The 16916-nt window shown below is 33.9% G+C and overlaps 1 protein-coding gene across 1 annotated transcript in view; it reads right to left on the bottom strand.

The window, feature by feature from the left end:
• The window catches only part of LOC121387964 (NEDD4-binding protein 1-like), a 29129-nt gene extending 13002 nt beyond the window's left edge, over positions 1-16127 (bottom strand). Inside the window, exons 1-4 of the mRNA XM_041519147.1 lie at positions 15765-16127; positions 7060-8540; positions 6201-6434; positions 5107-5214 (exon numbers count right to left, since the gene is read on the bottom strand). Coding sequence (XP_041375081.1) covers positions 5107-5214; positions 6201-6434; positions 7060-8540; positions 15765-15977 — 2036 coding nt within the window. The 5' untranslated portion in view covers positions 15978-16127. The remainder of the gene's footprint in view (positions 1-5106; positions 5215-6200; positions 6435-7059; positions 8541-15764) is intronic.
• Positions 16128-16916: the final 789 nt, after the last annotated feature.

Here is a 16916-nt window from a genome sequence, read left to right as displayed (position 1 = left end):
ATATCAGATGTATTTGATGAGTGGTACTTTATATCAGATGTATTTGATGAGTGGTATTTTATACGAGATGTATTTGATGAATGGTACTTTATACGAGATGTATTTGATGAATGGTACTTTATATCAGATGTATTTGATGAATGGTACTTTATATCAGATGTATTTGATGAATGGTATTTTATACGAGATGTTTTTGATGAATGGTACTTTATACGAGATGTATTTGATGAATGGTACTTTATACGAGATGTATTTGATGAATCGTACTTTATACGAGATGTATTTGATGAATGGTACTTTATATGAGATGTATTTGATGAATCGTACTTTATACGAGATGTATTTGATGAATGGTACTTTATACGAGATGTATTTGATGAATGGTACTTTATATGACATGTATTTGACGAATGGTATTTTATATGACATGTATTTGATGAGTGGTACTTTATACGAGATGTATTTGATGAATGGTATTTTATAAATGGTATTTTATATGAGATGTATTTGATGAATGGTACTTTATATGCGACGTATTTGATGAGTGGTACTTTATACGAGATGTATTTGATGAATGGTACTTTATACGAGATGTATTTGATGAATGGTACTTTATATGAGATGTATTTGATGAATGGTACTTTATACGAGATGTATTTGATGAATCGTACTTTATACGAGATGTATTTGATGAATGGTACTTTATATGAGATGTATTTGATGAATCGTACTTTATACGAGATGTATTTGATGAATGGTACTTTATATGAGATGTATTTGATGAATGGTACTTTATATGACATGTATTTGACGAATGGTATTTTATATGACCAATATTTGATGAGTGGTACTTTATACGAGATGTATTTGATGAATGGTATTTTATAAATGGTATTTTATATGAGATGTATTTGATGAATGGTACTTTATATGCGATGTATTTGATGAGTGGTACTTTATACGAGATGTATTTGATGAATGGTACTTTATACGAGATGTATTTGATGAATGGTACTTTATATGAGATGTATTTGAAGAATGGTATTTTATATGAGATGTATTTGATGAATGGTATTTATATGAGATGTATTTGATGAATGGTATTTTATAAATGGTATTTTATATGAGATGTATTTGATGAATGGTACTTTATATGCGATGTATTTGATGAGTGGTACTTTATACGAGATGTATTTGATGAATGGTACTTTATACGAGATGTATTTGATGAATGGTACTTTATACGAGATGTATTTGATGAATAGTATTTTATATGAGATGTATTTGATGAATGGTACTTTATATGAGATGTATTTGGTGAATGGTATTTTATATGAGATGTATTTGATGAATGGTATTTGATGAACGGTATTTTATATGAGATGTATTTGATGAATGGTATTTTATATGAGATGTATTTGATGAATGGTACTTTATACGAGATGTATTTGATGAAAGGTACTTTATACAAGATGTATTTGATGAATGGTACTTTATACGAGATGTATTTGATGAAAGGTACTTTATACGAGATGTATTTGATGAATGGTATTTTATATGAGATGTATTTGATGAATCGTACTTTATACGAGATGTATTTGATGAATGGTACTTTATATGAGATGTATTTGATGAATGGTACTTTATATGACATGTATTTGACGAATGGTATTTTATATGACATGTATTTGATGAGTGGTACTTTATACGAGATGTATTTGATGAATGGTATTTTATAAATGGTATTTTATATGAGATGTATTTGATGAATGGTACTTTATATGCGATGTATTTGATGAGTGGTACTTTATACGAGATGTATTTGATGAATGGTACTTTATACGAGATGTATTTGATGAATGGTACTTTATATGAGATGTATTTGAAGAATGGTATTTTATATGAGATGTATTTGATGAATGGTATTTTATATGAGATGTATTTGATGAATGGTATTTTATAAATGGTATTTTATATGAGATGTATTTGATGAATGGTACTTTATATGCGATGTATTTGATGAGTGGTACTTTATACGAGATGTATTTGATGAATGGTACTTTATACGAGATGTATTTGATGAATGGTACTTTATACGAGATGTATTTGATGAATAGTATTTTATATGAGATGTATTTGATGAATGGTACTTTATATGAGATGTATTTGGTGAATGGTATTTTATATGAGATGTATTTGATGAATGGTATTTGATGAACGGTATTTTATATGAGATGTATTTGATGAATGGTATTTTATATGAGATGTATTTGATGAATGGTACTTTATACGAGATGTATTTGATGAAAGGTACTTTATACAAGATGTATTTGATGAATGGTACTTTATATGAGATGTATTTGATGAAAGGTACTTTATACGAGATGTATTTGATGAATGGTATTTTATATGAGATGTATTTGATGAATCGTACTTTATACAAGATGTATTTGATGAATGGTACTTTATATGAGATGTATTTGATGAATGGTACTTTATATGACATGTATTTGATGAATGGTATTTTATATGACATGTATTTGATGAGTGGTACTTTATACGAGATGTATTTGATGAATGGTATTTTATAAATGGTATTTTATATGAGATGTATTTGATGAATGGTATTTTATAAATGGTATTTTATATGAGATGTATTTGATGAATGGTACTTTATATGCGATGTATTTGATGAGTGGTACTTTATACGAGATGTATTTGATGAATGGTACTTTATACGAGATGTATTTGATGAATGGTACTTTATATGAGATGTATTTGAAGAATGGTATTTTATATGAGATGTATTTGATGAATGGTATTTTATATGAGATGTATTTGATGAATGGTATTTTATAAATGGTATTTTATATGAGATGTATTTGATGAATGGTACTTTATATGCGATGTATTTGATGAGTGGTACTTTATACGAGATGTATTTGATGAATGGTACTTTATACGAGATGTATTTGATGAATGGTACTTTATACGAGATGTATTTGATGAATAGTATTTTATATGAGATGTATTTGATGAATGGTACTTTATATGAGATGTATTTGGTGAATGGTATTTTATATGAGATGTATTTGATGAATGGTATTTGATGAACGGTATTTTATATGAGATGTATTTGATGAATGGTATTTTATATGAGATGTATTTGATGAATGGTACTTTATACGAGATGTATTTGATGAAAGGTACTTTATACAAGATGTATTTGATGAATGGTACTTTATACGAGATGTATTTGATGAAAGGTACTTTATACGAGATGTATTTGATGAATGGTATTTTATATGAGATGTATTTGATGAATCGTACTTTATACAAGATGTATTTGATGAATGGTACTTTATATGAGATGTATTTGATGAATGGTACTTTATATGACATGTATTTGACGAATGGTATTTTATATGACATGTATTTGATGAGTGGTACTTTATACGAGATGTATTTGATGAATGGTATTTTATAAATGGTATTTTATATGAGATGTATTTGATGAATGGTATTTTATAAATGGTATTTTATATGAGATGTATTTGATGAATGGTACTTTATATGCGATGTATTTGATGAGTGGTACTTTATACGAGATGTATTTGATGAATGGTACTTTATACGAGATGTATTTGATGAATGGTACTTTATATGAGATGTATTTGAAGAATGGTATTTTATATGAGATGTATTTGATGAATGGTATTTTATATGAGATGTATTTGATGAATGGTATTTTATAAATGGTATTTTATATGAGATGTATTTGATGAATGGTACTTTATATGCGATGTATTTGATGAGTGGTACTTTATACGAGATGTATTTGATGAATGGTACTTTATACGAGATGTATTTGATGAATGGTACTTTATACGAGATGTATTTGATGAATAGTATTTTATATGAGATGTATTTGATGAATGGTACTTTATATGAGATGTATTTGGTGAATGGTATTTTATATGAGAAGTATTTGATGAATGGTATTTGATGAACGGTATTTTATATGAGATGTATTTGATGAATGGTACTTTATATGAGATGTATTTGATGAATGGCATTTCATATGAGATGTATTTGATGAATGGTATTTTATATGAGATGTATTTGATGAATGGTACTTTATACGAGATGTATTTGATGAAAGGTACTTTATACAAGATGTATTTGATGAATGGTACTTTATACGAGATGTATTTGATGAAAGGTACTTTATACGAGATGTATTTGATGAATGGTATTTTATATGAGATGTATTTGATGAAAGGTACTTTATACAAGATGTATTTGATGAATGGTATTTTATGAGATGTATTTGATGAAAGGTACTTTATTCGAGATGTATTTGATGAACAACCCCTGTAATTGCCCATGGCAATCGGCAATGCCGTGGAGATTGCTGTGGGGTTTTTAATTTAACAGGACCTTTTTGGTTGTGGACTATATGAGAAATGTATTTCCATGGCATGTTTTTTTATCGTGGACGTTTTCTTAATTGCAGGGGTTGGATGAATAGTACTTTTTAAAATTTTTATCTATTTAAACTTAATATTTTGACTAAAATTATGAAAAATAAAAACATACAGGCAGGTAAACAGGATTACCTGCTCAATCTGGAATTCAGAACTATTTTGACATGACACAGGTGAAAGTAACTAATGCAGCTTTTTTTATTAATGTGGCAAAACATAGTACTAGTAATGTAACTGGTTTTAAATTTGAATTATATTAGTATTCTAGTGATGTCACTTTGCATCTCCCTGCAATAACAATAAAGTGGGCCCATGATGCTTCTATTTTTCTGAAAAACTGGAACATTTTAATACAAAAGTGCTCCTGAAATTTATTTGTTGGAAAATTACTTATGCATCTCACTGTTTTTGAAGAAAAAAAAAAAAAAATTGTACTGTATTTACGAAATATGGATATGAAGTGAAATGATAGTAAGATACGGTAAGCTATGTTATATGAATTGTGTTTGAAGCCAAAATAATGGTGCAGGAAGTGACTATTGTCGACCATAGCAGAAACTGTTTGTTTTTCCTTTAATGATATATATATAAAATACAACTCTTTGGAATTTTCACCCACCGTTCTTCTATAATTTTACACCAACTCTGTTTCTCTTGCATAAGATCCCGGTACTGGTCGTTAGACACAATGATCCCATCTTCCTTTTCGGCTAATGAGAGAACATACCTGGAAGAGATTAAGAATGATCGTAAGATTTTGAAAGAAAAGGAATATATTGAGCACATTTTAAACCATAATGACACAGAAACTTGGTATCTAAACTAAAGTTATCTTGACACCTGGCCTAAAGAATATAAAAGAAAACTTACTGATTCCACATAAGTTGCCTCTACTAAATAGCTAAAAGTTTGTTTTGTTTAACAACACCACTAGAGCACATTGATTATTAATCATCGGCTATTGGATGTCAAACATTTGGTCATTCTGACATATAGTCTTTGAGAAGAAACCCATTACATTTTTTCCATTAGTAGCAAGGGATCTTTAATATGCACCATCCCACAGACAGGATAGCACACACCACAGCCTTTGATACACCAGTCATGGTGCACTGGCTGAAACGAGAAATAGCCTAATGGGCCCACCGATGGGGATCGATCCCAAACAAACCGTGCATCAAGCGAGCACTTTACCACTTGGCTATATCTAGCCCCTCTACTAAACAGAAGCAAACTTGTGCTATTTTATTATAATATATGCACTTTTCCATGTATCATTACACATCACAGTTTGTCTGTTACGAGACATTGGTTGGGGATAGAAAAAAATCCCTATTTGGTCCACCAACGGAGATCAACCCTATGACCCTCAGTCTTTGAATAAAAAAGAAGATGACAAAAATGTTTAAAACAATTTATGGCCAAGTTTCTCACGTTAAGATGGCTGGGACCAACTTTAGTTCTTTCTTTTTCTAAGAATAAAACTAGGAACATAAAATACTAATCAATTGCCTACAGTACTGGATACTTTTACTGAAGGACAATCTTAGTGGAGGGAATATTTTGTGTCTAAATTTTATTACCGACAGTTACTAACTAGCTGAAGTGTAACTAGTGTAGCGCATAGCAAATCACGATATTAAACAAAATATTTCCTGCTTAGCTACACACACGCACACATGCACACACACACACACAGATATATATCTATACCTATCATCATAAGAAGCTATCGTCTTCCCCTGAATGCGTCTTGACGGTGTGAAAACAAGGTTGCCGTTCGAGTGGAGACGGTCAAGGACTGCCTGGTCAACGATGGTGTTGGAGAAGCTGGGTCGATATTTTCGCCACTGCGGAACAAAGGTCGTTACTTTGTGTCCACGCGCTAAGAAGTAGTTCACACATATTTCAATTCCACGGCAGGAAAACACTCTACCGTTACCGTGTCTGCAGAAGAGAAAGAAGGAAGGCATATGTTTACTCCACAGTGCTTTCGTATAATAAATGATAACTGCAACATGTGCCTACTGCAAGAACTGGCCATGTGATAAAAGTACACTTACATAATGAACTAGTATAAATGTATTCCTTTCAAGATGCATTTTATTATATTATATAGGTGTTTTGATGATGTTAAGCAATGTTCTCTACCAAAGCAATGCCTAATAAATTTTTGTCCAGACATAAATAACAGGGAATTTTTTCAAACTTGAATTTGGTATTTAGATGAGTCTGTGCATCTGGAATTAGGTAACAACAAAATTTAATATATTTTATAAAAGGTCAAAATTAAACAAGAATTCAGCGGAATTAAATGTATATGTCTTGCCTACCATAAACGTTTTCAATGCACTGATATGCACATCCATAGGTGCAACTATAAACCATGTTTCAGTGACCTAAGACTTTGATGCAAAAGTTGACACCATCATTGATGGACGATGGGATGGATTTATTATAGCCCAATGGGCCCACTGACGGGGTTCGATCCCAAACCGACCGTGCATCAAGCTAGAGCTTTACCATTGGGCTATGTCCCACCCTTTGGGCCTGGGTCTATAGAAATACTCACTCCATTGCCACGTTGCTGCCATCCACCACAATATATCTGGGCTGCCGCTCATTGCAAACAGGTCTAGAAGACTGAGTCGACAACTCCATCAAGTCTGGAATGAGGTTATCCTGACTGATGTGCACGTAAGGCTGTGACTGACTGATGGGCATGTAAGGCTGTGACTGATTGATGGGCACGCAAGGCTGTGACTGTGGGTGCGACGACTGGCCGACGTCACCCAACTGCCAGACCTCCATCACACAGGTCTGGTCGTCATCGCTGCTGTCGACCTGCTTTCTCTTCACACCCAGTGGAGACTTCGTCCTCTTTGCCTGGCCCACCGCACTCCCCTGGTCCTGGTGCTGTGGCACTTTCTTGTCTCTCTTCCCTTTCGACTTGTTCCCCGTGGTGGACTGCTGCTGCTGCTGCTGCTTCTTGTAGAGGTCCTTCAGTTCCTTCTGGTTAAGGCTCATCTCTTGTTTCTCCATTGAAGACAGGCCTCCCACTTTGCCTTTAGTTTTCACTGGTTTCAAAGGAGTCTTAAAGTGTTCACTAATGAAAACCACATCATCATCATGATCACTATTCATCTCTGTTGAGTCCGGTATGACGATTGCATCGGACACAATGTTTGCTGCGGGGCTGTTTGAGCCAACCTGTGCCGGGGCGGCTGTTCCAGCTCTATCTTTATCTTCTTTAATGTTCTGCAAAATGTGTAAGTAGTCTGCTGGTTTCACAGAGTCATTCAACAGCAGGAGTCCCTCCTCAACCTCGTCACAGGAGTAGCCCACCGAGAGTCCCAGCTTTCGAAGGTAATTCAGATCAGAATTATTCTTGTCACCGCCCGAGTTGTTTTTGTCACCACACTCCTTTCTGCTAGACAACGCCGCCACTTCCGACTTCTGGAAAGCTGCCCCACCATCGGTCTCCAGACCCCCCAGCAGGCTGGATGCGTAAGCTGTTTTCGTCGTCGAAGCATCTCCACTGCTCGTGTGGTGATGATGAGGATGAGGATGGTTTTTGCTACTGAAATGGGATGCAGCAGAACATTTGACATTGATCTCTCTTGCATCGGACTCAAACAGGTCTGCCTCACTGATATCTTCGTGGGAAAGACAGTCCAAGATGACGCGCTTCACTGAATCCGGCACGGCCTGGTAGTCTTCAGATTTCGAGTTGCCGTCGCCGATCTCCGTCAGAGCTCTCTGTAGCGTGCTTTGAAGTCTCTCTGAGGCGGCAGAGTCGCGCATCACTGCGGAGTGGTTGTTCGTGTCTGTGCTCTCCTGTGTGATGGTCGAGTTGTTCGTTAGCTCTTCCACCGCCGACAGGGCAAGCGTAACGGCCAGCTGTGTTCCGGATATGTTTAACTCTCGGTCACTGAGGCACTGAATGACAGCATTGGTGTCCTTCTCAATGTTCATCAACTCATCGTGTAGAAGTGACCTTCTGCATTTATACACCAATGTTTCTTCTGGATTGCATAAACCAATAATATATTCCTGTGAAAAAATTAAATAAAAATGCAACCATCTTGTAATAATATAGTTATAATAATATAATAAAATCACAACTATAGATAGGTTTTTCCTGGAATTGTTACCCAGTAGTACTGCATTAGCCCGAGTACTCTGACTGTAAGAGAGCTAGACGGACATTTTCGACATAAATACGCTCTCATTACAGTCAGACCAAGCTATGTATTTTTTTGGCAATTTGCCGACAACCAAAAAGTTGTCAAAGATTTCTGCTGTAATACCACAACAATTCTATGTTTGACGTCAAATACATTTACATTGACCATTTTCGAGTTACTTGATTAAAAAAATTCAGATATTAATCACTAATACACACACTATAGAAAGAAACCTGACAGCACCCACATTCAGCTAAGCTTCGGCAAACTCCGGACAGCAGAATTCTAAGTTCGCCGACCTATATCGTGACATTGCGTCACATGATCGCCCACTCAGCCATTCCATCTTCCAGGGGCCGTCTCAAAACGACAAGTGCCCGACAATCACAAAAAAAGTTTGTTTTATGTAACGACACCACTAGAGCACATTAATTCATTAATCATCGGCTACTGGATGTCAAAGATTTAGTAATTTTATCATAGTGTTAGAGAGGAAACCCGCTACATTTTATCATTAGTAGCAAGTGATCTTTATAGGCCTATGCACTATCCCACAGACAGGATAGCACATATACCACGGCCTTTGATATGCCAGAGTGGTACACATGCCAAGCAGGCATACGACTCGTAGATAAAATACCTTTTTGACTGAGAAAACGTGAATGTAATATTGTTTCTGTGTGAGTGTGAGTGTGTGTGTGTGCGTGTGTGCGCGCGCGCGTGTCTGTGTGTACCACTCTATGTCGCTTTGGTGATTGTCCACAGCCCAGTGGTAAAGCGCTCACTTGATGCGTTGTCAGTCTGGGATCGATCCCCGTCGGTGGGCCCATTGTGCTATTTCTCGCTTCACCCAGTGCACCACGACTGGTATATCAAAGGCCGTGGTATGTGCTTGCTCAATCTGACGGGTGCGAAATAACGCGCCCCTAAATTGAACAAATCACGCTTGTATTTTTTTTTTTTTTTAACTGCCATTTTAATTGTTTATTGAATCCAATCCACAACGCCACAAACCTTTCCATTCTGTTCACAATGAACTTCCTAGAATACTTTTTATAAATTGAAACACGATTGATTGGTTATCTTTACACTGAGCCAATCAGCTAGGAGTTCACTTATTATTAACATCTCGTCGGTTTTGTTTTGTTGTTTAATTTCGTACAATGCAGGTAATGATCGCAAAATTTATTTTACACTGTCATCGTTTTGATTACATGCAGAAAAAATAATAGGTGCGTTGTCCAATAATTCTATGATGTGTATAATGTTTATACATATTGACATCACAGTAAACGTGTACACCAACAACAAACGAATTTAGTAAAGCAGGTTTTGTTTTTGTTAATAGCATAGCGACGTACTCCAGACATTTCTACTTTCTGTTTCACGATACTGCCACGTGATTTAAAGCCAGTGGCATTAACCTTGGTAGATTCAGATTTCTAGTAAATGTAATTGGTTGACGGGCTCCTGAAACAAACATACTCCAATTTAATGTAAAGCATGTATATTTTAAAATTAAATTTACATTAGGGTGGTTTGTTTGTTTGTTTTTGTTTTGTTTAATGGGTTGCTATGATTTGAGTGTATAATAAATAACGTATTAACTACAGTACACCGATAATGAAAGCTAATCCTGGTTGTAAAAATATATATTTATAAAAATTGTAGTAATATTTGGGAAGAAAACAATAGATGTTGACATTTTCTCTGTTATGACAGTTTTTTTTTTTTTTTTAAATTTTAAATAAAGAATTTGCAGGTACATAACATGTATATTATGATATCATGATAAATGTGATAGCCATGTGCCATGTGGTTGTTACACTTTTACATTCAATTCACAGGTTGGTGTCCATGGAGAAATCATATCATTCTGTGATGAAAACGAAAATTATTGTACTTGTTTTAAATAAAACAGAATAAGCACAAACAAATCAGTTTCAATTCCTTATTCATAAATAGTCAACAGATTATCATGATTCAGAAAAGAAGAAGAAGAAAGAAACGTTTTATTTAACGATGCACTCAGCACATTTTATTTACGGTTATATGGCGTCGGACATATGGTTAAGGACCACACAGATATTGAGAGAGGAAACCCGCTGTCGCCACTTCATGGGCTACTCTTTTCGATTAGCAGCACAGGATCCTTTATATGCACCAACCCACAGACAGGGTAGTACATACCACGGCCTTTGATATACCAGTCGTGGTGCACTGGCTGGAACGAGAAATAGTCCAATGGGCAATCATGATTCAGAATTGTAATGCAACATGATATGCATATAATACATAAGAAATCGATAAATATTGTGTTCATGGTGTTTCTTTTTCTTGTGTAAGACTGCAATGGCCCATTCCTTCATCTTTGAGAATAACCATCATATTAGTTAAATTAGGATATTTATTTTGAAAACACAAAACATTAACCCTTCAGATATTTAATTTAGAAATCATTACTCCTCAAACTTAATCGTGTTCATGGATGCAATTCCTCTCGGGTCTCTTGTCTCTAATTCTGATTATTTTGAGGGGTGCGATTTCCCCCTCTGCATTTTGAGGAGTGCGATTTTTAGCACTCCTGGGGTTTTCAAAAACGAAGGTCTGCATAACTATGTACTTTGGCATAAAAATATATACATGTATGTATATAAAAGTTTGTTTTGTTTAATGACACCACTAGAGCACTTTGATTTATTAATCATCAGCTATTGGATGTAAAACATTTGGTAATTTTGTTATGTATTTTTTTAAGAGAGGAAATCTGCTAGTTTTCCATAAGTAGCAAGGGATCTTTTATATGCACCATCCCACAGAATTATGGTACACTGGCTAGCATGACAAATAGCCCAATGGGCCCACCGACTGGGATCGATCCTAACCCGACCGTGCATCAAGCGAGCACTTTACCACTGAGCTACATCTCACCCATGCATGTATATAGATAGCAATGTATGAAGAGTACATGTATAGATACATGTATAAATGAATCTACCCGGTACATGCATTAATCCATTAACTTTCCACAGGTTCAGCTTAGGGTGATTGTTTAAACTATTAATAGCACACAGAGTACCCTGTCCCCAACCCATTTGTATTTACTGCTATTCAGCTCATTCATTTGTAGAACAATGTACAGGTTACCACAACATACTCATAGATACTAGAATAAGACAAATTATATTATTGTTATTACACAGTAATAGCTCTTCAGACTCATGGATACTTTAATTTTGTCATTCATTATTTAACTGTTCATGCTGTACTGTAGTTCATCAAGATAAACGTCTCCGGCACAATATTTATTATTGTGATGTTTAATGCTGTACCGGAACGTTTATCCATTGGATTGAATTTTCTATTAGCAATCACAATTTAATAAAATCAGGCATATGTGCTTTATTTAAGAGCCTCAACACGTACAACAACATATTTTAATAAATTTTAGACTAAAATATTAATTACAATACCTTTGGTAACCTTTCCAGTGTTAGATGTTTGAAGATGACACATTTTCACATTTAAAAGCTATTTTTAATCCTGGCACATCGAAAATGCGAAATGAAAATATGGCGGAATGACAATTATTTAAATTGAACATTTTACATACAGCCAATAAAAAGAAATATTTCGGAACTGAATGGAATTGATTATTCATTTTGTTATTTTCGTTTCTATATATATGTGCTTTGTGCGGGATGCATTATATACATTATTAATATTTATGCCATTAAAGTTTTGTTGGGTGTTTTTTTTTTTTGGGGGGGGGGGGTATTATTCTTTTTTATTATTATTAAAAAAATAATGATTGCCAGTACAGGTCTTTACTTATTTTAAAGGGATATTCCTGAGTTTGCTGCAATTTTTAAGATGTTATCTACTAATAGAGACTTTTTGACGACTGTAATTACAAATCAAATATATTTTTCTGCATAAAATATTAGTGGCTGTATATTAAATGTGTTTCTGATCATTCTAATATTTGTACTAGGTTAAATTTCATTTTATTTCCTAAACAAGATTTTTTCGTACGTACGAAATTATTTGACAACAAAATCCAGTTTGGGCTTCTTACAAATATTAAGATGACCAGAAACACATTGAATATACATACACTGATATTATAAACAAGAAAATATATTTAATATGCAAGTTTAATTTTAGAAATATTTTATTAGTTGGAAACATCTTACAATGCAGCAAAAGAAAGAAAGAAGTGTTTTATTTAACAACGCACTCAACACATTTTATTTACGGTTATATGGCGTCAGACATATGGTTAAGGACCACACAGATTTTGAGAGGAAACCCGCTGTCGCCACTACATGGGCTACTCTTCCGATTGGCAGCAAGGGATCTTTTATTTGCGCTTCTCACAGGCAGGATAGCACAAACCATGGCCATGGCCTTGGAGTCGGTATCTGGATTAAAAACCCCATGCCTCGACTGGGATCCGAACCCAGTACCTACCAGCCTGTAGACCGATGGCCTGCCACGACGCCACCGAGGCCGGTTACAATGCAGCAAACTCGGGAATGTCCCTTTAATGCTTTCATTTATTTACTTTCTTAAAAATTATTATTTCCTTTATAATTTTTTCTTTTTAATATTATTACAGGCTATTAGTTACCAAACGTTTTTCTCTTTTTTTTTCTTAATATAAAACTTTGCAGGTCATTAGTTATTTTAAGGGTTTTATTTATTTATTTATTTATTTATTCATTTTTATTCTTCTTTTTTTTTTTTTTTTTTTTTTAGCTATAATTACTAGGGTTGCAACGATACGGTCAAAACTGTATATATTGCGATATAAGAAACTGTATTGCAATATGTATTGCAATATAGTTGATATTATTTAATTTTAATATTTATGGGTTGGTTTTTTTTTAATGAAAACAGAAGGCGTAACTTTTTAATGATCTTTATTAGTTTCAGCTGTCAGGCTAAATGTTTTAGGCCATATTTTTTTTTTTAAACCCAATACTAGTCTACTAGGACACCGGTGTGACGGAGTCAAACTATTTATAAATTGTCACATTCAGAAATCTTTACTATCGAGCTTTTCCGTTGCTGCTCGCTTGACACGGAAATGTACGTATTGAGTCGCAATTGAGATCGACCGAACCAGTCGAGGTATTTTGAACAATCGGCCGAAGTATTCCGAGTGCAGTGAAAAACAGCGAAGTGTGATTCTCATTTGTTGGTTTATTTCTTTGAAGATGATAGCCGTAGCCGTATTCCAAAGTAAATGAACAATGAATGATAATGTGTAAGTAATAAAACATTTATTTGTAATTATCGTTAACTGGTTATTTTCATTGGACTTTTAACACGTTTTGTTTAGAAGTTAGAATCAAGTATAACCGACCTATCACTTCGTATGCCAATAAGTAAGCTGACTACGCTTGACGTGATTGTTACATTTCCTGTCATCACCAATTAATAAAATGATGTGTTTTTTGTTTGTTTGTTTGTTTGCCTATTTCAAGTCAAATAAGATACAAGGAAAAAAATAGTGTATAAAAATCGCGACACGCAAAACTGTACTGAACAAGAAAACAAGAAAATGCGTTCGATCTCTTGCACCACGCTTAACCCCTCTATGTCTGTCTTCCCCCAAACCCCCCTCTGTGTTGTGTATCTGCATATGTGTGTGCACGTGCACGCGCGTGTGTATATGTGTGTGTGTGTGTGTAAAGGAAACATTTATAAATGAAAAAACCCCGTTTTTATTTAGTTAGTAATTAAATTAATTATTATTATTAAATCAATAATTTATTTATTATGTTATTTATTTATTATAATTACTAATAATATTAAGTAATTTATTACTATATTAGTATTTATTAATTAAGTATTAATTATTTTTATGATATTATTTAGTTATTAATAATATTATTTATTAATAAATTTTGTTTAATATTCTTAATCAATTAGTTTATTATTATTATTATTAAACGTGATATTCCATTAAATATTGTATATTGTGGAAGAAACTCGAGAACCCGAGACGAATAATTGTAAAAATAATCCTATTCTGCCAACAGTTTTCAATCACATTTTAAATGTGCTTATAATGGCTGGCGGGAATATTCAAGATTTTGTTCGTAACTGAAAATTGGATAAATGTAGGATTACTATTTGGACAAACTGTCTATTTATACGTGAAACGTAACTCAGGAGGTTTTCTTTATACAGTAAGTGTTTATATTTGTTGGTACATGTCTTATTTCGCCATGAAATAATTAATTCCATGATTTTATCGATTCCGCCTGAAATCTGGGCAGAATCAGCACGCTAGTTTCGGCCATTAGACTTGAAAACATTGGAGGTCCAATAAATATCAAAATGTAGAAAAACGGACGGTAGATGTTTACCTTGGTGAACTAGCTGTACTGATACTTGTACATGTATGTGTACCGTATATCAAAATTACCTTGGTGAACTAGCTGTACTGATACTTGTACATGTATGTGTACCGTATATCAAAATTACCTTGGTGAACTAGCTGTACTGATACTTGTACATGTATGTGTACCGTATATCAAAATTACCTTGGTGAACTAGCTGTACTGATACTTGTACATGTATGTGTACCGTATATCAAAATTTAGGTGGTGGTGTTTTCATTTAATAATAGATCCTACAAAGATACATGATTTTCAAACTGAAAGTTTGACAAAATACATGTAATAATGAAATAAATTTGTCAAATTTAACTTTATTTGGGTTTGTCAATTTGGCAAGCGACAGCTGAAATTGTTTTCAGTATTGTGTAGTGATTATGACAGTTCTAATTTAGTTGAAACTGATGCAAAATATTTGGGGCAGAAACATTAAAAAAGTTAATGAAAGCTTGTAATCAATAACATAATTATTCCGTTGCAATTTAAAAATATGACATTTTATTCACCAAATAATGTGTTACTAGCATTATTTTCGTTTTAAAAATACCAGCATCTTCAATGGAATATAATATACTGAGATGAAATGTCATTTTTGACATTTGACCCCTATGTTACCTATAAATAGACCTAGCCTATTTAAAATTGATGATGTTTGATCATGATACATGTAAATTAATTACCTTAGCACTTTGTTTATCCCATTTTCCACCAGTAATTTTCAACCACTGTTTCTCAGATTCTCCTGTTATTTTAACAACATTATCGAATTCAACTTTCACACCAAATATATCCTGAATTTTTTTCAAACATGGTTCAATGTTTGGTGTATGTTTTTTGTCAACAATGAAATTATCAACAATATTGTCAACATCTTTTACCATCTGAACAGACATTTCACTTGATGATATTTAATTCTGTCATATACTTTTAACACAGGATATATTTTTCTACTATTTTCAAATTTGACATTATTATATTTTGAGAAAAAACGACCATAAACTCAGAGTACGAAACCTAACGGAAAGTACTCCCAGAAATTTACTTGTTTCACTTCCTTCTCTTATCTATGACGTCATGGTTGCATAGTACCAAAGAAGAGAGTTCCGTGTGAAACTTCGAGGGTCAAAGTTCCATGTGCACGGGTGTGATTGGTAGTAATATGTGACATTGATTATTTGTGCAAATACTGTTATCCACTGACAATAAATAAATACACTTTAATTTGTTATACAGTTGTTATGCAGTATATACCAGAGGCTGAAAGTAATGCGGGGTATCCCCAGAAATGGAACTGCATTTTTTCAGCAAAAATGACGGTTACTATTAAAAACATTAATTAAATCTCTTAAATGGCATGTGACCCCCCCCCCCCCCCCCTCCCATTTTCTTGCAGGTAGATTAGATGTGAGTTGCCACACTTTTCACTGCTGTACTTCTGGGTGTGCTGATACGCTGGTTATATCAGTTTTATTAGTAAACGTTAACTTTATCGGCAATAGAAATTGATTACGGTCTATTCGAACCTCATGGCTCATTTTGCTCGTGGTAATTCCACCATTCTTTATTCGCTTCAACAGTCAATTTTTGGTTTTGTTTAACCACACCACTAGAGCACATTAATCATAATTTATTAATCATCGGCTATTGGATGTCAAACATTTGGTAATTTTGACATATAGTCTTAAGAGAGGAACCCCGCTTACATGTTTCTATGTAAGCTGACAGAGGTCGAGGGCGCAAAGCAGTTTCTATGGGGTTTGGGGGTATGCTCCCCAGTAAAATGTTGAAACTTATAGATGTCCTGAAATGCAGTTTTCTGCATTCCTACAATA

Source organism: Gigantopelta aegis, chromosome 14 (assembly GCF_016097555.1).
Source record: "Gigantopelta aegis isolate Gae_Host chromosome 14, Gae_host_genome, whole genome shotgun sequence".
NCBI classification, from domain to species: domain Eukaryota; kingdom Metazoa; phylum Mollusca; class Gastropoda; order Neomphalida; family Peltospiridae; genus Gigantopelta; species Gigantopelta aegis.
The sequence above is the reverse complement of the archived record's forward strand: the minus strand, read 5'-3'. Positions and strand labels throughout refer to the sequence as shown.